General features: G+C 52.1%; 2 protein-coding genes and 1 long non-coding RNA gene across 7 annotated transcripts in view; 2 read left to right on the top strand and 1 right to left on the bottom strand.

The window, feature by feature from the left end:
* Nucleotides 1-12,171, top strand: part of NAT10 (N-acetyltransferase 10) — a 42,122-nt gene extending 29,951 nt beyond the window's left edge. For all 3 annotated transcript variants that reach the window (XM_005578228.5, XM_005578229.5, XM_015434928.4), the window contains exons 19-29: nt 266-382; nt 1,766-1,899; nt 2,100-2,148; nt 4,571-4,667; nt 4,765-4,875; nt 5,766-5,938; nt 6,458-6,577; nt 6,958-7,056; nt 7,514-7,587; nt 8,681-8,764; nt 11,342-12,171. In XM_005578228.5, the coding sequence (XP_005578285.3) occupies nt 266-382; nt 1,766-1,899; nt 2,100-2,148; nt 4,571-4,667; nt 4,765-4,875; nt 5,766-5,938; nt 6,458-6,577; nt 6,958-7,056; nt 7,514-7,587; nt 8,681-8,764; nt 11,342-11,453 (1,170 nt within the window). In that variant the 3' untranslated portion in view covers nt 11,454-12,171. The remainder of the gene's footprint in view (nt 1-265; nt 383-1,765; nt 1,900-2,099; nt 2,149-4,570; nt 4,668-4,764; nt 4,876-5,765; nt 5,939-6,457; nt 6,578-6,957; nt 7,057-7,513; nt 7,588-8,680; nt 8,765-11,341) is intronic.
* Nucleotides 12,172-16,520: 4,349 nt separating this feature from the next.
* ABTB2 (ankyrin repeat and BTB domain containing 2) overlaps nt 16,521-25,674 on the bottom strand; it is a 212,869-nt gene continuing 203,715 nt past the window's right edge. For both annotated transcript variants that reach the window (XM_005578227.5, XM_074013974.1), the window contains 5 exons: nt 25,465-25,567; nt 24,861-24,951; nt 20,160-20,228; nt 19,722-19,835; nt 16,521-18,046 (listed from right to left, as the gene is read on the bottom strand). In XM_005578227.5, coding sequence (XP_005578284.1) covers nt 17,849-18,046; nt 19,722-19,835; nt 20,160-20,228; nt 24,861-24,951; nt 25,465-25,567 — 575 coding nt within the window. In that variant the 3' untranslated portion in view covers nt 16,521-17,848. The remainder of the gene's footprint in view (nt 18,047-19,721; nt 19,836-20,159; nt 20,229-24,860; nt 24,952-25,464; nt 25,568-25,674) is intronic.
* Nucleotides 21,058-25,533, top strand: LOC141408462 (uncharacterized). 2 transcript variants are annotated; one of them, XR_012423341.1, is made up of 2 exons: nt 21,058-21,299; nt 24,614-25,533. It is a non-coding gene; the product is annotated as an uncharacterized lncRNA (long non-coding RNA). The 2 variants fall into 2 exon arrangements; XR_012423340.1 differs by having other exon boundaries at nt 21,058-21,303.

Here is a 25,674-nt window from a genome sequence, read left to right as displayed (position 1 = left end):
TCTGGAGACCAGAAACCACAGCCATCCTTACCGTCGAGTGGCTATTCTCGATGGGCTAGACCAGTGTTAAGAACTCGGGTCACACTGCTTTCAGTCTTAAGCGTCTCTGCTTTAGGACCTGATTGAGGAACTTCATTGGTTCTCTTGCCCCGTGCAGTTTGATGGGGAGGGAAGGTTCTCTAGAAGCAATACAGGGGAGTCACCATGGCTTAGACTGAGAGCAGCTCTCTTCCCTCTGCCTCTTCCCCTTCATGTTTACTCCTAGATGGGCTATGGCACCCGTGCTCTGCAGCTGCTGCAGATGTACTACGAAGGCAGGTTTCCTTGTCTGGAGGAAAAGGTCCTTGAGACACCACAGGAAATTCACACCGTAAGCAGTGAGGTAAGCGTCTTTCGACGAACTTTCTGCGTCCTGCTTCTTGGGAGGATAATTCTCTGGGTTTTTAGGGGCATCAACAAAAACCAGTCCAGAGCTTTGGGCCCCTCTCTCGTTTTCTTCTACTGCTGCTTTCTCCAACCGAACACTTGAGATCCTCAGATAAGTATCATTGGGATCATCTGGCAGCTTGTTAAAAATGTAAATTCTTGAGCCTCATTCCAGACCTACTGAATCAGAAACTCTGGGGTAGACCCTGTAATCTGTAGTTTAACAAGATTCTCAGGTGATTCTGATGCTTGTTCAAGTTGGAGAATCACTGCTCTATAATCTCTTTCATCCTACACTCAGACTAAGGGAAGTTCTGTCATTCCTTGATAAGAATGACTGATACTAGTAACTGTGACAGCCTTTCATGTGCATTCATTGATTTTCATAGTATGTCTATTTGGGAGCTGGGCAAGGGGCTTTTATTTAAGTCGAAGCAGCTGGGCAACATGGCAAAACTCCGTCTCTACAAAAAAAAGACAAAAATTAGCTGAGCGTGGTGGCACACACCTGTAGTCCTGGCTACTTGGGAGGCTGAGGTGGGAAGATTGCTTGAACCCCAGAGGTTGAAGCTGCATTGAGCCGTGATCTTGCCACTGGACTCCAGCCTGGGTGACAGAGCCAGACCCTGTCTCAAGCAATGAAAAAAAAAAAGTTCAAGCTCAGAGGTTTGTCACTTCCCAAGGCTGTCAGGTGATAGAACCTGGACTTCATGCTGGATCATAGGAACCTGTCTGTCCCTTTGTAAATCTGTCGGGCATTTCTTTTTTCTTTTCTTTTTTTTTTCAAAGAGATGGAGTCTTACTCTGTCTCCCAGGCTGGAGTGCAATGGCATGATTTCAGCTCACTGCAACCTCTGCCTCCCAGGTTCAAGCAGTTGTCCTGCCTCAGCCTTCTGAGTAACTGGGACTACAAGCACACACCACTACGTCTGGCTAATTTTTGTATTTTTAGTAGAGATGGGGTTTTGCCATGTTGGCTAGGCCAGTCTCGAACTCCTGACCTCAGGTGAGCCGCCTGCCTCGGTCTCCCAAAGTGCTGGGATTACAGGCATGAGCCACCACTCCCAGCGTCTGTCAGTCATTCCTAAACTCTGTGGCTGTCTTCCTGCATTCTGGAGGTCCAGAGCAGTGTGACTCCATGCATGTTGAGGTATTTTGTGTACGTGGGAATGATTGCTTGACTGTGGTGTTCCCATAGTTTGACAACCACAGCAACAAACCAAGAAACCTCTCCCAGTTTTTGTTGTGCTAAGTCCAGAGTGAGCTGTGGCAGGGTTGCTTGACAATGTCTCTCTCCCTGTGTCGAGTGGACTGTGTTCTCTCCTTGGCATCTTCACAGGCTGTCAGCTTGCTGGAAGAGGTCATCACTCCCCGGAAGGACCTGCCTCCTTTACTCCTCAAATTGAATGAGAGGCCCGCTGAGCGCCTGGATTACCTGGGTGTTTCCTATGGCTTGACCCCCAGGCTCCTCAAGTAAGTGCCTGCCCTCCTTCCTCAGCATCACTCCTTGGCATTGAGAAAGAAGAGTTCTGTGGGCTGTGTGTCTGTTGGTAGCTGGTGCCTGTGCTAGCCTGCTGTTCGTGGCCTGCTCTCCTGGTGCTTGCCCTTGTGTGTCTGTCAGCCGCTCCCCAGAGACCACACACACAGTACCTACTGTCTTTGTATCTTTGCAGGTTCTGGAAACGAGCTGGATTTGTTCCTGTTTATCTGAGACAGACCCCGGTGAGTGAGGCATCCAGCAGAGGAGAGGTTTAGGTTTGCCGTTGTGGTAGGTGACAGGCCTGTCCTTGCAAAGAGCCCTAGTGCATCCCTGCTGTGTCGCTCTGAGCAGGTGGCTGTGCCTCTGAAGAGGTTTATTCTGATGGACACGGAAACAGCCATCCTCAGGGACGAGCCATGTCATCACACATTTCTTCCCCGACTACATGGTGCATGCCTTGTGCTTAGTCATAAAATGGCAGAGGTGCACGTGGACTTGTTCATCAGATTCTGAGGAAGGAGAGTGGACAGGAGGATCAAGGGTAATTCCTAGAGTTTTGGCTTGAGAAACTGGGTGTTGGAGGTGCTGTCGGAGGTGGGACTCACTGCAGAAGGAGCAGATTTGGAGGGAAGAGTGGGAGTTCTTTTTTGACATTAATGTGAGATGCCTATTGGACATCCAAGTGGAAATGTGGACTAGGCATTTATTTGACTACAGTAATATGGAGGTAGGGAAGTTTGGGGCTAGAGATGGAGCTTTGGGAGCCATCAGCATATTCATAATAAAATGCACTGCACGAGGGCACGGAGCTCTTGTCTGTTTTGTTCCTTGCTGTATTCTTTGCACTTAGAGTAGCAATTGCTGTGTAGTATGTGTTCAGTAAATGCTTTTGTTGAGTGAAAGAAAAATATCTGGAGCCAGTGAAAGGACATGAGGGTGACTCCTTGGACCCTAACATTTAGAGGAATGAGGAGGAGGACACAGCACATACAGGACTGAGAAGGAACAGCCCTGATGCGCAGGAGAAAGTCGGGGTATGTCCACGTCGAGGTGAAGAAGTGGGAATGGGAGTCAGCCCTGTAGAGAGGATGAGGAGGATGAGGACAGCTGGCCATTGGATTCATCAGCAGCAGTGAGCTGCATTGAAGCAGCGGCAGTGGAGTGGAGGCTTTGGCCTGGCCAGAGGGAAGAGGAGGTGAAGAACTAGAAGGGGAACAGGCGACTCTTTCAGGAAGCGAAAGGGAGCAGAGAAACAAGGTCGCTGGAGGGAAATGGAAGCTAAAGGGGGATTGTAGAGAATGTTTGTTTGCTGCTGGGTTCGATTCTGCAAGTAGTGGTATAGGTGAGGGGGGCTGACTGCCAGAGTGCAGGCCTTGAGGAAGTGGTGGGTGGGACTCGAGACTCAGGAAGGGAGGTGACCACCTACTTCATCCTTCGGACCCAGGGAAGGCAGAGAGCATGGGAATGGAAGGCATCAGTTGGCTGGCTGATTTGGGGATGGGAGGATGATGACGTTCTCTTCTGAGTGCTTCTGTCTTCCCAGATGAGGGGAGTCCATCGGCTGAGAGGGAAGTGTTGGAGGTTTAGGGCAAAGCCAGTATCCGAGGCTAGTGTCCAGTGTCCGTCCGAGGATTTAAAGTGGGACTGGTGAGGACCGCTGGGTGTTGGGCTGCTTCCGTGCAGGCAGGGAGCCGCAGAGATGGGCTGGTTCTCTGTCGGTGCGTTTGGTGGAGGCTGGGGATGTAAATTCGGCCATCAGCTGCAAGGAGAATGCAGGCTAGTGAGCTGCCGTGTGGTCTGTGGTGTGTCCATGTGGTCTTGTACTGTGCGCTGTTCATTTGTGACTTGATAGTGGTGTTTTTATGGTATGGGCTTTGTTGTTATGTAGTAGAAAATGTAAAAACAGTCGCAATTGGGAGGCCGAGGTGGGCGGATCACGAGGTCAGGAGATCGAGACCATCCTGGCTAACACGGTGAAACCCCGTCTCTACTAAAAATACAAAAAGAAATTAGCCGGGCGTGGTGGCGGGCGCCTGTAGTCCCAGCTACTCTGGAGGCTGAGGCAGGAGAATGGCGTGAACCCGGGAGGCGGAGCTTGCAGTGAGCCGATATCGCGCCACTGCACTCCAGCCTGGGCGACAGAGCAAGACTCTGTCTCAAAAAAAAAAAAAAAAAAAAAAAAAAACAGTCGCAATTTTAGCACCTAAAGAAGCCTGCACTTGCAGACTGGCTGCCAGCACTGAGATATAGGTTTTGTCCCTGGAGTTCCTGCTGTGAGGCACCAAACCCATGTAGACTGGATTGTGTGGAGCTTAAGCCCTAATGACTGAGTTCAGCATCCACCTGAGAGGAACAGGTATTTCCCTCCCGCAGGTCCCGAGCAAGAGGCAGGCCTGGAAGAGTGAGCACCTCTGCTCTGTGTCTGTGACGCTTTTGAGGAGATTGCAGGACAGTGATCTTTACAGCCCTTGCATGTGAACTGAGGTGATATGAGGAAGGTGAAGGCGAGGGCTGTGTTTGAGAAGGGTGCCTCTCCCAGCCCAGGTAGAAGGAGAGGCCTGCGGAAGCACCAAGCCTTTCTTCTCTGAGTGTTTACCCTTCATCAATGATGGGTTGTTCAAAAAACGGGGTTCTTGGTGCCAGTTGAACCTCTATGTTGTCCAGAATGATCTGACCGGAGAGCACTCGTGCATCATGCTGAAGACACTCACTGATGAGGACGAGGCTGACCAGGGAGGCTGGCTTGCAGCCTTCTGGAAAGGTGACTGAGGAGTGGGGGTTCTGGGGAGACAATGAGGTGTTTGGGGGCTGCCGGGGATGCCTCCAGACCTCTAACTCTGCGTGATGGCACCCCACAGATTTCCGACGACGGTTCCTAGCCTTGCTGTCCTACCAGTTCAGCACCTTCTCTCCTTCCCTGGCTCTGAACATCATTCAGAACAGGAACATGAGGAAGCCAGCCCAGCCGGGTGAGCCGGGCCGGGACAGGGAGGAGGGTTGGGAGTGGCTTGGCTGTGTCGGAGGTGGGTGTGGTGTCCTAGGAAGGGTGTGGGCTGGAAATTGAGGGCCTGGTTCTAGCCTGCAGTCACTTGCTGGCCACCACCCACTTGCCAGGCCTCTGCTGTCCCAGGCTGTGTTGTCTTTCATTTTCATGGTAAGACTCTGGCTGTGCAATTTGACGTCAGAGGTGTCCATTTAGTTCATGTAGCTGGTTTGTTATGGAGGCTGATTTACATCTGTGCTCTAGGGGAGTGAGGTTTACTTTCCTCATTCATGAAATTGTAATAAGAACATGCTGCTAGCCTTCTGTAGCCAACAGCACACAGAAGTGCTTTGTGCATACAGATTCTATTTGAATATTTAAAAAACAAAAAATGTGTAAGAGATTAGTTTTATTGCATATTTTATACATAAGTATGTAGGTATAACATGCATATATATGTGTATATGTGTGTGTATATACTTTTTTGCCACTTATATTTTGATGGAGAAATCTGTATATCTTGAGCTGGGCAGAGGTTACACACATTCTGTGACACCGAATGAAGTGACGAAGCAGGGAAAGAGTGTAGTTGTGTTCCCCTAACCCTAGGCCACAGGGAGCTTTTCCTTGGTCCATGTGTTGAGTATGGGAACTGAGCAAGGGTCCTGTGGCAGCCGTCCCCTCCCTGCACATGGCCCGGAGCCGCCCCTTCTATGGCAGGAGCAGGTTTGGTGCCCCTCTGGGCCAGGGCTGTGTGGTATGGCTGTCAGGCCCTGTTAGATGCTTCTGTGTGTTAGGGTGCCGCCTGGGGGCTGTGTGCTATCTCTTGAGGGTGCCAGGTGACCTAACCTGTCTGGCTCTGTGTCCTGTGGTCAGCCCTGAGCCGGGAGGAGCTGGAAGCACTCTTCCTCCCCTATGACCTGAAGCGGCTGGAGATGTATTCACGGAACATGGTGGACTATCACCTCATCATGGACATGATCCCGGCCATCTCCCGCATCTATTTCCTGAACCAGCTGGGGGACCTGGCCCTGTCCGCGGCTCAGTCGGTAGGCTACCTGCTGCTTGCGTGGAGGAGGAGAAGCGAGGATTGTGGAGCTGTTTGTTTGCTGGGTGTTGGGTTGGGCCCTTGGACATAATTGTGTGCCTTTAGTTCCTCATAGATCTGATAGGTGGGTAGTGGTCTCCTCATTCTACAGGTCAGGAAACCTGGGCTCTGAAGTCGAGTAACGTGCCCAGCCATACGAAGTGAGAGAGCTGCAGCTTCCACCCCGCTACGTTGCCTTGACACTTAACTCCACCTTAGCAGAGGTTCAGGAACATCCCAAACTTTTATTGTAGTTGTGAAGCAGGTATTTGTCAGGATAAAAGTTATTTTGGGGATTTAAGGAAGACAGCATTTCTTGGTGGTCTCAGTAACAGGATGAGAGAGAAGATGCCAATATACACAGTGCTAGTCTGCCTTTGTACCAATAGCTTTGGGCAAGAGAGTACCCTAGTTCTTGGCGCCATTTTAATGGGCAAGGGCCTGTCCTAGAGGCCCACCCAGCAGATTTTCCATCCTTTAGGCTCTTCTCTTGGGGATTGGCCTGCAGCATAAGTCTGTGGACCAGCTGGAAAAGGAGATTGAGCTGCCCTCAGGCCAGTTGATGGGACTTTTCAACCGGATCATCCGCAAAGTTGTGAAGGTAACCTCGACCCGAGGGCAGGGGCTTGATCTCTCTCACATAGTGCAGTGAACCCACTCCCTGCTCCCGAGATGAACACATGTTAGCATTTAGCTGTGTTTGCTGCATCTCGTCACACACACAAATCCGGGACTTCAGCTCTGAAAAATCTGTGAAGTTGTGTGTGTCCTCTCCCAGAGGCATCCCTGTTAGGAATTCGGTACATATCCAGTCTGTGTTCTTCAACTCTTCTTGCGAATATCCATATTCCTAAACTGTAGAGTGTTGCTTTATGTCTTCAAAATGCACACCTTTCTATAAGACACCAAGCGTCTGGGTCACGGGTGACTGGGCGCCTGCTGTTCCTTCATCTTCTGCTTCTCTGTGGTCGTCTTTTGTAGCTGTTTAATGAAGTTCAGGAAAAGGCCATTGAGGAGCAGATGGTGGCAGTGAAGGATGTGGTCATGGAGCCCACAATGAAGACCCTCAGTGATGACCTGGTATGTCCCTACTCAAGGCCTCAGGAGTCCTGGCTTTTCCATCAGTTGCCTTAGGCTGTGAATGCAGACTGTCTTCCCTTCCCCTTTAGAAAGAGTCCTCTGCACTCATTGAGCTAAGTGCTATTCCATAGGTTTAACTGGGCAAATGGACCCAGCATTGTCTGAGCACACACAGGCCTAGAGTTGTGCCTGCCATTGGTTGTGTGTGTATGTTATGAATGCAGGATTCCAGCATCTGTTGTAAATGTTTTGTCTTTTTTGGTGACTTCTTAAATACATATTTTATATACAGAGCTACCTTAAAATAATCAGAGCTGCCTACAAGGTTTTTGCAGGTGGACGGAAGAGAAGGAAATGTTTTCTCATCATTGTGCTATTCCACCCCAGCTTCCCCTTTTCCTGTGTTTGGTTCAGTCCTTGACTCTGACTTAGTCTCTGTATGGGTCCTTAACCACAGGATGAAGCAGCAAAGGAATTTCAGGAGAAACACAAGAAAGAAGTGGGGAAGCTGAAGAGCATGGACCTATCTGAGTAAGGCTTGTGGGAAGCAGAGACTTTGCCTTGGCTTCTGGGGCCCTAAGAATCTGCCTACACGTTTCTTCTAATCATATCCCAGGTGCCCTGGGAAGTGTCTTTCATGGGATCAATGTTAGGAGTGCTAACAGTTCTACTTGACCTTCTAATTGCCTGTTTGTATAATTTTGGAAGAGTTGGGTTCCCGAGACCAGTGCGGCCACTTTGACTTTCAAATTGCGTTCTCCGATCCCCAAGGCTCCAGGTCACACCTCGGGTCCTTCCAGGAGTGGGGGTGCCGATTGGATGAGCATGCACTTTAATGGTTACTTTACTCTATTTGGCTTTTACACGTGACTTTGTTTGAAGAAAGGATTCTACTGCTAAAACCAACCAAACAAGCAAAACCCTTGCTCTGAAACCGTCTGGGGATCCTAGTCCCTTCTGAGCTTCAGCTGTAGTGGTGCTGCCTCTCCCTCCACCGCCTGGATTGATGTGAACAATAACTCCAGAATTCGTGGCCTCTGAGCCTCTGTGACCTGTAGTCCTGTTTCTGGGTCATCAGTGATGGTGGCTGCTGGGTGTGTGAGATGGAGGTGGCCAGGAGTCCTTGGTCAGAGAATCGAGCTGTAGTTTCTGCCCTCAGCTTTATAATATCAAAACCTTGATTTGCCAGGACTGCTAAATCTAAAAGAGAAGGGAAGGAGGGAAGAGACACAGTTCAAGGGCTTGTGGACAAACGCTTGGAGGTGGGAGTGAGTGAGAAGATTGTGGGGACGACAGGAAGCTGCTTTGGGGGGTGTTAATGAGAGTCATGTGGGGAAGCCAGGCAGGCGCCTTCTGTGCAGGACTGTCCTCACTGACCCCCGCCAGCAGACCTGGTGACCCTCGCTCCTGTGGAGCTTCTATCCATAGAGCTAAGCGCCACATCTCTTGGCCCTCCTGCATGCTCGTCCCCTTTGTCCTTTCTGCTGTTCAAATGCTGACACTGCTCAGCCTGGCTTTCATGACAGGAAAGGTCTGATAAGAATGTTGTCACTGTTGTATTTTCTCTTAAGCAGTCCCGTCTTCTTTCAAGCAGGCTTTGATAGTGCCCTTCTGTTTTTTTAAGATACGTAATCCGTGGGGACGATGAAGAGTGGAATGAAGTTTTGAACAAAGCTGGGCCGAACGCCTCGATCATCAGCCTGAAAAGGTGAGGGCCCAAGGTCTGAACTGCATCTGGTGGAAGAGGCATTCTGGCCTCTCTGCTTCTCTTTAACTTTGACTAGAAAATAGGAGGTTGGAGCAAAAGCTTTGACAGAAAAGTCATGGTTCTTCCCTTTGAGAGTCCCTTGGCCATTACCCTTGCAGTGCATCTCCTACAGACCAGAAAGGCCATCTCTTAGGCATGGATCTCTTCACTGTTTGTATTCGTCAGCCTTGCCAGGGCGCTGGGCCTATCAGAGAGAAGGGCTTGAGGGAACAGTCCAGAAGCTGCCACTGGCTGAGTCTTGCCTGTGGGCTTTCATCATTCAGCCCTCAGGATGACAGCATGAGGGGGCTGTTTTATTACTGTCATTGCTTTCAGATGAAGTAACCAAGGCTCTACGGGGTTAAGTAAATTCCCAAGAAGCACACAGCTAGTGAGAGCTGGAGCTAGAATCAAGTCCAAGTTTCTCTACTGCAAGGCCATAGGTTTAACTGTTACATTGTCCTTCCTTTGAGCCAGCAGTTCTCAAGGTTTTGGGTCTTTGAGTTCCTTTATCTCTTAAAAACAATTAAGGCCCCCAGAGGACTTTTGTTGGTTATATCTATTGTAATTTCCCATATTAGAAATGAAAAACTGGTCAGGTACGGTGGCTGATGCCTGTGATCTCAGCACTTTGGGAGACCGAGGCAGGAGGATCGCTTGAGCCCAGGAGTTCAAGACCAACCTGTGCAACATAGTGGCCCTGTTTCCCCAAAAAAATCTTAAAAAGAAAATAAATGAAAAACTGAGAAATTTAAAAAATATTCATTTGTTCACAGTAATAATGGATTCAGTTGTTTGGAAAAACACTCTCATAAAAATTGTGGTGAAGAGTGGCATTGTTTTACATATACATGTTTGCAAATCTCTTCAATATCTGGCTTAATAGAAGGCAGCTGGATACTCATGTCTGTGTCTTCACTGACACCCTTGTGCTGTCATATCTTACACTCTCTGGAAAACTGAATATTTGTGAGAGAATGAAAATGAAAAAAGGCAAATAACTATTTTCATACTAATAGAAGTACATTTTGACCTTGTGGACACCTGAAAGGGTCTTAGGGACCCCAGCAGTCCTTAGACCACTCTTTGAAAATCTTCACTCCAAGCTTCTTATCTGCAGAGTGGTGCATTTGTAAATAACTTAGGCTGGAACCTTCATCAGTTTTCCCTGGGAATACAATGAGGCCTTCCCTGCCCAGAGCCTCTGGAATTGAGGCTTTCACAGCTGATTTGGGGGTTGATGGGGAGGGTGAGATTTTGGCAGTCCCCTAGTTACTGGTTTCCTTAAAAGCTTATATTTTGGAAACATTTGGAAAGAGGAAACCTTGTGTCTCTGGGAACTATAGATCCCAGAAATCAGATACTATCTTCCAGAGTCTCCATTAGTCACTGTGGCATCTTGAAGGATCCAGCATCGATGCTGGCCTCATTTCCCAGATGCTCTATGGTGCAGTACAGAAGCCCACTGTCGGTGTGACCTGTCTCTGGTTTGTACAGTATGGGAAATGTAGCACAGGGCCCATGATGGCTTTGGCCTTGAGCTCGGTGGCTTTCACTGGAAAAAAAGGCTGGAGAGCGTGCTTGCTGTGGAGACAGCCTCAGCTCCTCACTCTGCAGAACTTGGCCTTTCCTGCCATTTGTTTGGCCATTGCTGGTAGTGAGAAGCCTCTTGAGTCCAACCAGCCAGTGCTGTGTGGTTGTTGATGTGCTTGATGGCTCTGAGTAAATGTGAAAGCTTGAACTTTGTGAGCTAAAAATGCTGGTAGCTATCATTAAATACTCTGAGGCATTTCTTTTTCTTCCTTTGAGAGGTACTTCATTCATACAACCTTAATGGTATCTGGACTGAACTCTTCTCTGTCTCCTTGTAGGGAAGTATTTGTTCCCAGAGCAAAATTAAACCTATGTTTCTTAATGGCAGGTGGCCGTTTGCTGAGTGATTCCTGTGCCAGTATATCAATGAAGAATCCAGGAACTGGTCACAGGGTGTCACCTGTTGTTTTTGATTTCTTCTTCTCATATAAGATAAATAAAATAATAGTAGCACATCATGGCTACTATTATGGCAGGGTTTTCCTTGGAGTCTCATGCCTTGTATTAAGGACTGTCTTCAGGGTCATTGGGATGAATATGTCTGGTTTCCAGAGTCGCTGCAGTGGTGGTGAGAGTGGTGAGTGGTGAGTGGAGAGTGGTGGTGGGGAATCCTTGTGGTGCCTTAGATCTGTCTTGGGAGAGGGGAGCACAGCGTACCGAGCTCTGAGGAGAACCCGGATTTCAGGTGTTAAGATCAAGATTTGTTCTTCCACAGACTAAGAGCTGGGTCAGGGCAGGAACTGGTCTGTGTGGTGTGTCCCCAGCCCCAGCACAATGCCTGCCCCCTAATAGGTTTGCAGAGAACATTTATGTCCAATCGGGTGTCCTTACATCAAGTTTCAAACGGTGGAAACCCTTTTTCACAAAGCAAAGCAAGCTTAAAACCAAGCAGTCTCAGATGTTCAGATCTGTACATATTTCATTCTATTTTTGATTTTTCTCTAGTGACAAGAAAAGGAAGTTGGAAGCCAAACAAGAACCCAAACAGAGCAAGAAGTTGAAGAAGAATAGAGATACAAAGAACAAAAAAGATATGAAACTGAAGCGGAAGAAATAGTGAAGAGAAACTTTGGCATCAGTGTTTGATCATGGGAAGATACTCTCACTTCCTGAACCCTCTCTGGCTGGACTGTTAAAAGCAACAAGAGTCCCCGGCACACCTGCAAACTGGCTGCGGATTCAGCCTCCAGGCCTGTGTCAGTCTGTGAGCTCAACCTGGCTGAAGGCAGAGTCACTCCCAAATGGGTCTCCTTAGAACTTGATGGCTGGGCACTGCCACCTAGAATTGCTAGGAGTCTCTCTCTCCCCAACCAGTCCAGGGCCCGCCTTTCCTATAAGTTCATATTTTGCTTTGGGCCAGCTTTTTAGGCTCATACCCGCACACGTGGAAGCCATGTTGCCTCTCGTCCTCCTGAGGCCCTTAAGTACATCGCTTTCTGGTGGTGCCCAGGGGGCTGCTGCTGGGCCGCTGGGTCTCTCTTTGTGGCCTTGTGCCTGGAGCAGGAGGACCTCCAGTCCGTCCCGGCATCCCTGGCAGCACGCAGTTAGGTGCACCGGGGTTTGCTGATGCTGTCTTGTGCTGTTCCACTCTTGGCTCCAGCAGAGCCACTGTCCCAGAAACACCTGAGCCTGTAGTTTGTGTAGGATGCCACATCTGCGTCCTCATCCTGTTATCTTATCCATTTGGGAAAAGATGTTGGGAAAGGCCATTTTGCTCGCAGGGGTGAGGGGAGGGATAGAGAATCTATTTTTAATAAATAATATTCTAGAAAGACCAGCTGCCGTGAGCATTCTGAAATCCACACACGTGGAAGTTTCTTCTGGTCGGTCTTGGCTGCCTGGTGGAATTTGGAAGGTGTTGGTATCAAGGCCGGAGGTGAGCAGTGTATCTAGGGCTTCCTAGCCCAGAGGTCTGCGGGAGAAGTGGCAGGTGGTTGTGGTCACCTCGAGGGGCTTGGTGTGGTGGCTGGAAGCCAGCTAGAACTGCCTCATTTCCTTCCCAGCTCCTTCCAGGTCACTTGGTCCCTTCTATTTGTTGAGAACAGAGATTACAGAGCTTTACACATACTTCGGTATGTTTGTTTAATGGTATCCAGGCTAATGAATCTGCAGCCTGATGTGTTGTCTAGGTTCAGAGAAGGACAGGGAAGGAAACGGTAACTTCTCAGCCTAAGGGTATTTCATATGCAGCTCCCAGGACTTGTTCCCAGAGGGAGAAGAGCAGGTTCTGTGCGTGACCCTAGCACTGCTGAGCCTTGTCACCGAGGCTGTCGGGACGTGAGCTAGGGACCTTTCATTTCTTGGAACTGAAGTTTCCTGGCCACAGACCTCTGTTAGGTCTGTAGGAAATTTTGCTGGCGGTGGGGAGAGGGCATGAAAATAATTTTTATTTATTTTCTCAGGTGGGTGCCTAAGCCTGCCTTTCAAAGAGGGTTTTCTTAGAGCGTGACCAAAAGCAGAGTCACATTCTCAAATGGTCAGAGCTGGATGGGACTGTGCAAGTTGTCCAGGCATATCATCCTACAGGTAAGGAAGCTTTTGTTTAGTGTCTCTACCCCCAAAGTCTCCCCAGCTGGCTCTGCTTTGGGTGCAAGGTGAGAGGGCTCTGGAGGCAGACTGCTCTGCCCTGACCCTCACCGTGGCCTTGGGCAGGTTACTTGATCCTACCTGCCCTTCAGGTCCACTTCTGCAAAGTGTGAGCGGTGGGAATAGCACCCCTGTCATGGGGTTGTGGTGAGGAGTGGGTGAGGTAGAATGGAAAGCATTTAGAACAGTGCCTGGCACAGAGCAAGGGCCTGCTCAATCTCTCTGGGTTCTGGGCACTCATCAGATCTAACTAGAGGAGCTGTTCAAGTTCAGTTACATGCCAGCTCTGAGAATACTCAATAAGGACTGGCTGTGGTGGTATTTTAAAAACAGACAGGGTCTTGTTCTGTTGCTCAAGCTGGAGTGCGGTGGCTCAGTCATAGCTCATTGCAGCCTTGAACTCGGGCTGAAGGCATTCTCCCACCTCAGCCTTCCAAGCTGAGGGAAGGTGCTCACCACCACACCTGCCTAATTTTTGAAATTATCTAGAGATGGAGTCTCAATATGTTGCCCAGGTTGGTCTGGAACTCTGGCCTCAAGTGATCTGCCAGGGCCTCCCAGAGTATTGGGATTAGAGGCATGAGCCACCACACTTGGCCAGGACTGGCCATGTTCCAAAACCACAACCTAAGCTAGAAAAGGCGTCTCACTTGGGCAGCAGAGAGCATGCATTTTGCAGTCAGACTTGTCTGGCTGAGTGTAATATCTCTGTATCCTTGGACAAGGCCTCTTTATTTGCAAAGTGTGTGTTCCTAAACACACGCCTGGGTCTTTGCATTTTGTGGTCATGATCTTGGGTTCTCCTTCAAACCTGAAAAGGCATGCTCCCCCACACTTCACCATCTGGCCCCCAGACAGAGTGACATCTGTAAAGCTTGGCTGTCTTAGGAAGTGTCACTTGCGAAATGAATTCAGATAGGCCAGCCATGAATGCTGTCACCAGAAGGGGAAGAGGCTGAAGAAGCCTGAACAAAGAATGTCACTGAATGGTCGCCCCCCATGCCCCCTCGCCAGGCGGAGCTGATGCCGGCCTGCTTCAGTGCTTCCACTGCTCATCTGGCCCGGCAGTCCCAGAGGACTCCAGAGTGACCAGGAGACGGGACACAAAGGGGGCCGCTGAGGCTGGGAGGTGGGGGAGGGGCAGAAATAAGTGACCGTCACCTTGGAAAAATGTAGACTCATTATCTGAGGCCCACCCGCAGCCATTCTGCAGGCCTAGAGGAGGGGGTGGGGTTGGAAGCCTCTTGGGCTTGAATAGACAATTTCAGGGGATTGTCCCTGAAGGGGCATGCCCTTGATTCTACAAACAATCGGTTCGAGTTAAACCTCATCTGGATCCTGCAAACGGGACATGAAAGGCAGCCTGAAAGGGAGAGGCTGGGGCTTCCTGCTCGGGCTGGTTCTGTTGAGGAGAAAGCTCTAGCCACCTCGCATCTGGCGTGGGGACTGATGTGGAAAAGGATAACTGGCCTTCCAGGCGGAGAGCAGAAAGGAAAGGAAAGCTTCAGGAGAAGATTTGAATGCAGGAAAGAAACCAGACAGCCTCAAAAAAGACAATCTCAGTGTTACCCCTGTCGGTGCAGGAGCAGACTGGCACCCGCCACCTCTGGAGAGGCGCTTTCTCTGGAGACGGCGAAGGCGCCAGCTTATGATTGCCTGTGGACCTGCTGAAGCGGAGTGAAATCCCTGTGGATGCAACCCATGCGCTCAGCACCTGGGTACTCAAGGGCTCCAGTGAGAAGGTACCTCCCCCGAGCCCGCCTGTGGCTGCTCATAGCAGGCGGAGTAGGCAGGCAGTGAGCAGTGGCCCCGAATTAGGAGGTCCAGCTGCCCAGGTAAGTGATCATTTCCGTTTGGGTCCTAGCCCCTTGGAAGCATGTCTGATTTTTTTTTTTTGGTAATTATTTTAATTTTTAATGTTTATTCAAAAATGTATTCCTGCTACCCACAGGCTCCAAGGGACCCGCTCCCTCTCTCCCACCTCCACTTTCTCTCAACCCCCCACTCACCCTCTCAGGAGAGGAAAGGGCTGATCCCTCGTCTGGAGCCAGAATGCAACTAGATCTTGCTTTCTAGACTGGGTACTGACCGAGGCATGTCCTGCAGGGATGGGGCAACTTGTGGGGACGCTGGACACAGACCTGTGAAGGGTAGCCACTTTGTATGACAAGTGCTGGGGAGAGGCGGCCTGCTCTACCACCTTCTTGGCCACAGCATAGAAAGATGGTGTGGGGGCCGGGCGCGGTGGCTCAAGCCTGTAATCCCAGCACTTTGGGAGGCCGAGACGGGCGGATCATGAGGTCAGGAGATCGAGACCATCCTGGCTAGCGTGGTGAAACCCCGCCTCTACTAAAAAAAATACAAAAAACTAGCCGGGCGTGGTGGCAGGCGCCTGTAGTCCCAGCTACTCGGGAGGCTGAGGCGGGAGAATGGCGTAAACCCGGGAGGCGGAGCTTGCAGTGAGCTGAGATCCGGCCACTGCACTCCAGCCTGGGTGACAGAGCGAGACTCTGTCTCAAAAAAAAAAGAAAGATGGTGTGGGGGAGTGCGCCCCCTCCCAGTGGCCCCCAGAGGGCACCATGGGTCTGTGCAACCCCAGGGCCCCAGGCTGGGCCTCGAGCTTCCTGCGCAGCCTCTGCTGGAATTGGGCCTTCCCAGGGACTGGGATCTTTATGTCATTCCCCTAACTCCTGAGTCATGGCCAGTCACTGGCCCACAGCCACTTTGCTTCAGGTTCCCAGTGACCTTAGGAATTTCTATACCTGCCTCTGCAGGCAGGCGACTTTTTTTTGAGAGAGTTGCTTTGTTGTCCAGGCTGAGGTGCAGGAGTGATCATAGCTCACTGCAGCCTTGAACTCCTGGGCTCTGTGATCCTCCCACCTCAGCCTCCTGAGCAGCTGGGAATACAGATGTGCACCACTGTGCCCAGCTAATTGGCAGGGAATGTTTTAAAAACTTGTATTTGTGCCTGAACTTTGCACCTAAAACTACAGCCATGGCCCCAGAACACTGTTGGGTCTGAGTCGGCGCCTCACCATCTCCCTCCATTACCTCTGCTAGTGGCCTTGTGGTGGCACAGCCAGCTTAGCACTCACCCAGGGACAGGTCCCTCAAATCAGGCCAGGTCGGGCCTGGGTGAAGGAGGCCCTACCGCCACATTGCTGGGCTCTGCCATTTGGGGATGTACCAGGGTTTGCAAACACCTCTGAAGACATCCCCCAAAATAGCTCCCACATAAAGGGCTGTGGAGGGGGTGGGAGTGGAGATAAGGAAAGCCTGGTGGTGTCATATTCCTCAGTCATTTGGTGCCTGTCCAGCTCAGTGGCACATACGTGCTTAAATATGAGCGAGGGCCGGTGAGGCATGGAGAGAGGCGAGTGCTGGGTGGCCACGGCAATGGCTTTGGTAGGGTCTTGGCTCTGAGAGGCAGGAGACCTGAGTAAGAGAGTCAGCTCTGGGTTCTCTCCCTGGTCCTAAGGGCTCCTCCCCAGTTCTGAACTCTGAGTAACCCTCTTCCAGAGCAGTGAGGCCAAGGTCATTGTTAATGAGTATTTATTGTTAATAAAACCATAGTACATTTACAGTAGGTGACATTATTGTACAGTTAAAGTATCATACAATATTACAGCAATAAAATAATGCCTATTTCTTTGTACATCCAGCCAAGCAGCTAGTCAAAATATTTTCCAGGATTGCAAGCCCTTGGGGGCTGTTCAGGGTGACCTGAGTGACACCTCCTGAATTGCCCAGGGCTTTTGGTGAATAAATAGTTTCTAAGGTGCCTCCAGACAGGCCGTGCCTGATGCTGCCCCAGTGTCTGGTCCATAAATACGACAGGTGTCAGGGGAGCCTGGAGCCTGCAGAATTCGAGGGCAAGGCCGGGAGGGGACACAACAGAAAGGCCTCTTCTCTTGGCCCTTATTTTCCATCAATGACCCGTCCTTTATCTCCAAGAGCCACAGTTCCCAGTGGGAAGTGTTTGCCCAGCTCTCAATCCTCCATTAAAGGAGCGAAGAGACTTGACCAGGGGGCTCTGCTTCCTGGCCCCACAAAGGCAACCTAGTTTAGGCCTGAGGTTCCAGAATCCACCCATTTACTTTGGCCCCTAAAACCACAGCAAACCAAGAGCTGAGGCCATTCCTACACAGTACCCCATCCCCTACCCCTCCATGCCAGACTTAGCGCAGAAACCATCAGCTGAGGAAATGCCCTCTGCTGCTAACTGAGCAAGCCGATAGTCCTGATGGGAGGTACTCTGGAAGCCCAGACACCAAAGACAATGGGGGGACTCTGGGTGGCAGCAGTCATGGTGACGGGGGGGTCAGGCCACTGGATGCCCACATCAAGCCTGTCAAACCTTTGAGGAAAAAGTTCAGGGATTTGGGCAGCCTTTGCTATGTGACATTTAGGAAGAAAAATACCAGCTTTTGAATTACTATAGACGATCGGGGGCCTAGGCAGTATGCATTCTATACATTCGTAAGGATTCCCGCACCCCCAAGAGCCCCAGTTGGGATGGTCTGAATTTACTGAGGCCCTAGGAGGGCCTGGGCAGAGGTGGATCAGGACCAGCTGCTGACCTGCAGGAGGGGAGAGCGACACGCAGGGGGAGTGCATGGCTGCCCTTGAGGGGCAGACTGGGATGGGGAGGAGGGCCACCAGTTGGCTACATCTCTCCTTTGCCTATCAAACAGCTCTAGAGCAGAGGAGATGAGGGTGCGCTGTCTGGTGACAGGTGGGGCATCTGGGGAAGGAGGAGGAAACAGCCCCGTGACCCTGGCTCCAAGAGGGCCTACAACCATAGCCTGACCTGGTGGGCCCTGGCATCTCCACAGGCCCTGGCGCTGGCAGCCTCCGCCCCCCGCCTCACACCCGGGAGGTGATGTAGACAGAGTGCACGCGCTCCGCCAGGGTGTTCTGCAGGTCCTGCAGCGGATCCAGGCCCTGCACTTTGCTGCTGCGGCCGTAGATGAGCTGCCGGAAGGCGTCCTGCTCCAGCAGGGCCTTCATGTGCTTGAGAAAGAAGCCCTCACAGAACAGGGCCAGTTCTGGGGCATTGTGGATCTGTAGGGCAGAGAGAGGAGGGGTGAAGCTCATGTCCTTAGTACAGCCCCACTCACCCTCACCCCCAGATACTGCCTACCCATGGCCACGGCCCTGCTTAAGCCCCACCCTGGCCAGGGGAGGCGTTCCCTGTCCCTGCATCCTGAGGCCACCTCTGCTATATCTGAACTGTTCCAGCCCCCGTCATTTTCCTGCCTGTGTCATACTGTCATGCTGCCCTGTTAAGTGGCAGTCATCCCTGTTGGATTGGAAGTTCCCTTCCTAAGGGCAAGAACAGGGACTGTCCACCACTGGGTGTCCAGGGCTCAGCACCAGGCCTGGCATGTGAGTGTGCACATGGTAAATGCTGGATAAGGATGTCACTCAACAAATATCAAGGGGCCGCTCTGGGTTTTCAGTTCAGAGGTCAAGGTCTCTGCAGTGCTGCAGATGTCCTATTTTGGGGGAGACAGAATCTGAGGAACCAAAGACAAGGTAACTGCAGACGGTGCTAGAGACTGTGAAGGAGGTAAAGCCAACATGACCGGATGGTGTGTGAGAGGCCAGGGGAGGCCTGGGGACACCAGCTGATGAAGATGAAGGGCGGGAAAGAGCTTTACAGGAAAAGGGAAGCGTCACAAAAGCCCTGGGGTCTGGGCACGCTGAGAAGGAAGCATGGTGGAGTGAAGGGAGATGTGGGCAGGACCTTGGGGGCCTTGGAAGGCATGATAAGGGCTGGCTATTATTTAGCCTGCAGCAGGTGGAAAACCTTTGGTGGGATTAAGTGTGGGAGTAACACAGTCTTTGTACTTTCTTGGGGGGCGGGGGGAGTGTGTTGAGACAAAGTCTCACTCTGTCGCCCAGGCTGGAGTGCAGTGGCATGATCACAGCTCACTACAGTCTCAACCTCCTGGGCTCAAGTGGTCCTCCTGCCTCAGCCTCCTGAGCAACTGGGACCACAGGTACACGCCAGGACACTCAGCTAGTTTGTAGAGGCAGGGTCTTGCCATGTTTCACAGGCTGGTCTAAACTCCTGGTCCTCCTGGCTCATCCTCCCGAAGTACTGGGATTACAGGTGTGAGCCACTGTGCCTGGCCATGGTTTTGAACTTTTAAAAGAACCTTGTGGATTGCAAGGCTAAGGCCAGAAAGTAGGGAGGCTGGGCCAATGCCATTGTCCAAGAGAATGATGGTGGTGGCTTAGGGCAAGGTGAGGACAGTAGACATGAAGGGAAGTGGAGAAACTGCTGGTGTGTTTCAGAGGTACATGGCTTGCATTTGGGGTGGGATTTTACAAATCAAATATGATTCCTAAGTTTTGAGTCTGAGCAACTGAGCAGTGACCATGTCGCTTGTTGAGATGGGGCAGCTGGGGAGGCACAGGTAGGGGAGAAAAGTAAATACCTATGGCTTTGATTTGACTCAGAGGCTCAGCAACTTACCCAGGTGGCAGAGCTGGAATGTGAACCAGGATGCACCTGGCTCAGAAGCTCCCCTCCCAAGCTACCATGTGGCCGGTGGGCAGCAGTGCCCCCAGGCTACAGAGAGTTGCCTACCCTCCCTCAGCCTCTACTCTGCCCTCAAGCAGCCTGGCCACCCGCATCTCCTAGCTCATCCCCAGTGTGGCCACACGGCCGAGGCCCCCGTGGAGCAGAGCATGTGGTGGGAGGTGGCCAGCAGGCATCCTTGGCCCTCACCTTGGCATATTTGTAGGTGTTCACGGCGCTCTCCACGCTGAGGGTCTGGGAGCATAGGATCTCGCAGTGCCTCTGCAGGGCATCCAGCTGGAACAGGCTGGCAGCTGACAGCAGCTGGTAGGGAGGCAGAGCAGGTCTTGGGGACCCATGGCCAGACCAATAGCCCAGACAGCATGGAACAGAAAGCTCCTGAGTGCCATGTGCCCTGCTGCCTCCGCCCTCAGGCCCCACTACCTTCCGATCCGCCTGGACCTAACCATCCCCGCTGGGGCACGCACTGAGGCTGGGCTCAGCGGTGTGCACAGTTCCTGTTTCTGGGAATCACTCTTCCAGTGAGATGGAGAGGAAGAGGCACCTTACCTCTGTGAAGGGGGTAAAGGGGAGACCGAGCAGCCGGGGACCCTGGCGCAGGCCCCCTCCTCCTCTCCCGAGTCTCACCTCCAGGATGTCAGCGGTGGGGATCTCCATGGATTCTGTTCCTCCGTAGTACAGATACTGCATCATCATCTGTGGTGGGAAGAGGCCCGGGTGAATGCCACGTGGACCTGAGGCATGAAAGTCCTTGCCGGCCCCACAGGGTACTGCTCCAGCTGCCACCTCCAGGGGCCTGTCCCTCTGCAGAGCCCCAGCTCTGTCTCTCCCTCCCTCTCCTGCTCAGGCTGCGACTTGTGTTTTCCCGGGAACGCCACCTCTAGAAGCCACCTCCAAGACACTCTCTCCTGAGTCCCTGCCTGGATGACAAGCTCCCTCCGCGGAATGTTTCCCTACAATCCTCATAAGAACACCGTGAGCCCAGGAGGGAAGTTCCTATCCGCAGTTGGGGAAACTGAGGCCCAGGGAAGGAAGATGACTTGGCTCAAGTCCCTCAGCTCCCCGATGCCTGCAGCAGGACTCGCGGCATGCCTGGCCCCACGTGACTCATTGCTGGTGTGATCTAGATTCTACACAGGGAGTAGCAGTGGGGGGGTCTCTGAAGGGATGTTGGAGGACGCTGTCTCCTGCCTTCCCCTGTCTGTACAAGGACTCCAATGTAGAGGTGAGAGTCCATCCGGACTCTGTCTCAGGTGTGCTCCCTCAAAAAGAAAGCGCAGAGCCCAGGCCCATAGGCCCGGAGCTCCCCTCGACAGGTTGAGCCCCGCCTTGGGCTCCCAGATGAGGTGGTCCAGGACTAGGAACTATTTAGTTCTGCTGAGGTTTCAGTTACAAACGCAGCCATCACGCTGGAGCCTAGTGAGGTTCCCAGTTGGAAAAAGAAAAACAATTCTTTCTGGCTGGCTGAAGAAACGGCCCCAGCAAGGAGCTGGCAAGTGTGTAAGTAAACACGGCTCCAGCCGGCATAGTCGGGCTCTGTCAAGACCGGCCGTGAGGCTGCAGAGGCACCAGAGGGTCTAGGAGAAGGCCCAACTGCAGGGAGAGAAGTCGGGAGATGGGCCTGCCAGCCTCGTTCAGGCATCAGGAGACGTTGGCCAAGGCCCACCCTGGAGATGTCAGCCTCTCCCCACCTCTAGAGGTCTGGGAAGCTCCCACGGCCTTCTGCAGCCCCTGCTGGAGCCTGGATGGCGAGCTCATGATTGCATAGTAAGTAAGTATCCGTCTGCTCCCTCCAGACAGTGTGTGCCTTGGGCAAGCCATGCCCGCGTCCCTCTGCCCTCCCCATGCAGGGCACTGAATGAGTGCTCAGCAAGGTGTGGCACCAGCAGGAGCAGTGCCTGGAATGCCCCTCATACAGGGTTGGAGTTGGGGGACCAGGCAGGCAGGTCAGATCTTCCTTCTGGGATTCTTTGCTAAGGGATGGCCTCGGGGCAGCCCCTGGGGCCAGGCCTACCAGCCACCTTTGGCTGCAGCTCCCTTCCTGGCCTGGAAGGCCACCTCCTGCTGCATTTTAGGATTCGGTTTTGGCAAGGCCCAGTCTTGGGATCCGTGGCACATGGATCTCCCTGAGGCCACTTGAATGCATATGAGGCCACAGAAGTCAGATCAGAATGGCTCACCTGGAGCCTTGCTGTGGGAGCTGGGCAGCCAGCAGGCAGACGTGGGTGAATTTTGCACAGCCTGGCAGTCCCTAGCAGGATACAGGTCATGTGCCTCCTGGAGCCAGGCAGCCTGCGGGGCTAGACAGGCTGCTTGAGGAAAGGCCCCAGACAGGACCAGCTGTAGAAGGGCAGCAGGGTTTCCTTCTGTCCTAAGTGGGCCACCTGGAAGCTGAGACTGCAGAAACCATGTTGGAAGGGCAGGGTTCGGGCCCTCTGGGCTATATGCTCAGTAACTTTTTTGTTTTGTTTTGTTTTGTTTTGAGACGGAGTTTCGCTCTTGTTGCCCAGGATGGAGTGCAGTGGCACAATCTTGGCTCACCGCAACCTCCACCTCCAGGGTTCGAGTGATCTTCCTGCCTCAGCCTCCTGAGTAGCTGGGATTAATTTTGTATTTTTAGTAGAGACAGGGTTTCTCCACGTTGGTCAGGCTGGTCTCAAACTCCTGACCTCAGGTGGTCCGCCCACCTCGGCCTCCCAGAGTGCTGGGATTACAGGCGTGAGCTACTGTGCCCAGCTGTCAGTAACTTTTACATTGATTACATGTTGAAATAATATTTTGGCTATACTGTAAGTTCAAAAATACTAAAGTCAATTTCACCTGCTCTTTTTTATGTGACTAGTAGTAAATTTTAAATTACAATGTATGCCTCACACTCTATCTGACAGTACTGCCTAGAAGTCCTTGGGCCTCTGTTTCCTCCTCCAGAAAACAAAATAATGATCCACACACCCCCACCCCACCCCGCCAACATGAGAGCCAATGAGATATTTGGGGGCTGCTGGAAAACTTTCAGGCTTTGTTAGGGAACCCTGACCCCAGATTAATGGCTCCAGCCTGACCCCTCCAGGGAAGCCCCGGAAAGCCAGAGCTGAGGTCTGGAAGCCCCATCTGAAATGATGCCCCGGATATGGCGAAGTTCTGTACCCAGGGGACCCACGGGGCCAGTGCCCTGGGCCTGGTTAGAACAGTCGGCCAGAACTTGGCAAGAGGCCCAGGGGAAGGCACATGTGTGCTGTGGAGCTGAAGCCTGTCCCCTATTTGCCCTCCCAGCAACCCCGGGAGGTGCCAAGGGGCTGCTGAGCCTGTTCTGCGACAGATGCCCTCCCTTGGCCTGGTGGGTGAGCACAGGCGACCAAGCCTGCACACATCCCCTTATAGGCCGTGGTCACCCGTGGCCACATGTGTGCCCCCCAGTCTCCAGCGATTCCTGCAGTCCCTCTAGGACCTGCCTCCTGCCTGATCTGAGCATGACTCCACCTCCCGCTCCACTCACCTGGACATGTTCCTAAAGCTGCCCATTCTCCAGTGAGTTGGATTAAGGGGTGGGAAAAGAGGGAAGGGGAGATGCCACCACTCTGTGGCCTATGCCAGAATCCTGGGCCTCCCCTCCTCCCACATCCGTCAGTTACCAAGTTCCAAGTCCCATCCGCTCTTCCCTGGTCCATTTCCCTCCATCCCCCCAGCCACTGCCAAGCCAGGTCACCACTGTCACTCAGTTGGATTCCTCAGCAGCCCCTAACAGGTCCTCTGGAGGCGGCCATGCCCCCTTCCATCCCTTCTTACTGCTGCAAATGCAAACTTGGCCATTTGGCACATCCTGGGTTTGAATTCTGGCTCCATCACTTCCCAGCTATGTGATCTTGAGCAAGTTACTCAACTTCTCCATGCCTCTGACTCCTCCTCTATCAAGAGGCAATAACATACCTACCTCCCTGGATCTGTGCTGTGGAGGCTTCAATGGAAACCAAGCAAAGCACTTAGAACCCTGCCTGCCTAAGTGTTAGTGATGGTGAGCTCATCCTACTGCTTAAAACCTTGAGGGCAGCGTCTCTGTCCTGTTTGCTGTGGTATTCACCCCAAAATGTCTAAATGCTACATAAGCATGGGGATAAGTGACTAGAGAGGGCATGAGAAAGAAAAAGCCATTTTAGGCCAGGTGTGGTGGCTCACGCCTGTAATCCCAGCACTTTGGGAGGCCGATGCGGGTGGATCACAAGGTCAGGAGTTCGAGACCAGCCTGACCAAGATGGTGAAACCCTGTCTCTACTAAAAATACAAAAATTAGCCAGGCGCGGTGGCAGGTGCCTGTAAATCCCAGCTACTCATGAGGCTGAGGCAAGAGAATCACCTGAACCCGGGCAGCAGAGGTTGCATTGAGCTGAGATTGTGCCATTGCACTCCAGCCTAGGCGACAGAGTGAGACTGTCAAAAAAAAAAAAAAGCCATTTTAGAGGTGGCCCCATGTGCTTCTGTGAGACTCTTTGGGGTTTGCAATCTCTCCTATTATATCACAAACCACTCCTGTGCAGGGCAAGGCCCTAGACCCACCCACCAGCTGCCTCCTGGCCTCAGTCCCAGCCCATAAGGGTGAGCTCTTCCAGCCCTGAGCCCACCACACGGCCTGGAGACCTGCAGTTGCTACTTTCTAGAAAGCTCCTCTCAGTGGGGTTCAGCTGAGATCCCAGCCAGGTCTCTTCCTCTGGACCTTGTCTGCCCTGACTGGAGTTTCTAGTACGTAGCCTTGTATGTTTTACAAAGCTTAGAGCCCGAAAGACCTGACTTTGATCTTCTACAGTCAGGATGTGCGCCTCACAGCCACATGCTTGACCACTGTGACTGGGGTTCCATGCTTGGGAGAAGTGACAGCCTCCATAGCCTCCAGCAGCACTGCTCAAACTGTACTGAGCACATGGCCACCTGGGGATCTTGTGAAGATGCAGGAGGGCTGGGGCGGGGCCTGGGGCTCTGCATTTCCAACAAGGTCTCAGTAATGCCCATTGGTTGGGGGCCCACCCTGATAACAAGGACTCACTCCACGGCTGTGTGGCCTGTATCTGTCCTTGCACATCTGTCTGCAGGCTGCCCAGACCACCTGTCTAGCAGTGAGAGCTCAGTACCCATGCAACAGGCTCTGAAGCTGCAGCCCCACAATGGGATGGCTGCCTCTGCACAGGGAAAGACCTGGATGCTCTACTGATTCAACAAAATACAGAAGGCACTGGGAATAGAGTGGACAATGTCAGCCTACGCACAGCTGCCCACAAAGGTGAGCTCCTGGGGGAGGGTCATCCCTCCGAGAAGAGGGCGGCACCAAGACCCACACACCTGAAAAATATGGTACTTCATGTCGCTGATCTCAATGGTCTTGCTGCTGTCCCCATCCTGTTCTGATTTATTGGTCATTAGTGTCTTGAACCTGGAGTAAAGGAGACAAAGCAAGGCGGATTTTGAACCTTTTACTCCACCACTGTGTGGCGATGGCACCATTTGTCACCTGACTGGCTACCATGAGACGGAGCATTTTAAAAATTACTGCTGTGCTCCTAAAATAATTTTCAGCAAATGCCATTTTACACAATCTTAGGAAGACATCTGGGCTGAGCCCGATTCTGTTCTCACCACCCACCATACAAGCGACCTGACTCCTGTGGCCAGAATGCTGACTCTTCATTCCAGAATATGTTTGCTAATAATCAAAGCAATAACTCGGCCAGAAAGACCACCACCTCAGAGACCCCTTCCCCGCTGCCCCGGGTCCACCCTGCCTTGCCCCGCTGTGGGGCGAGTGGGGCTCTGCTGCCACGTGACCGCAGTCTGAGGGGCACAGGCTGTAGGGTACAGCCCCAGCGAGTCACTCTCTGTCACCTCGAATCTGAAACAAGGTGCTTCTGTGCCATGGGCTGGGAGTTTGTTATCTGAGGCTGCCTACCTGTTAGAAGCTGTCACCAGCAGGACTTTATGTGCATAAAACAGCTTTCCTTCCACTAGGAAGGTCACATCCGACATCTCCTTATTGTTCAAAAAGTGTGGATCTGTGGAAAGCGGGGAGACAGAGGGATATGGCCGAGGAGTCCCCTGCTGGGGGTTGCTTGTGTGTGCTGTGAGGTGCGTGTCTGGGGTTGGGGGTGGGACATAGGGG

This window comes from Macaca fascicularis, chromosome 14 (assembly GCF_037993035.2).
Source record: "Macaca fascicularis isolate 582-1 chromosome 14, T2T-MFA8v1.1".
Lineage (NCBI taxonomy): Eukaryota > Metazoa > Chordata > Mammalia > Primates > Cercopithecidae > Macaca > Macaca fascicularis.
This window is presented reverse-complemented; position numbering and strand designations above follow the sequence as displayed.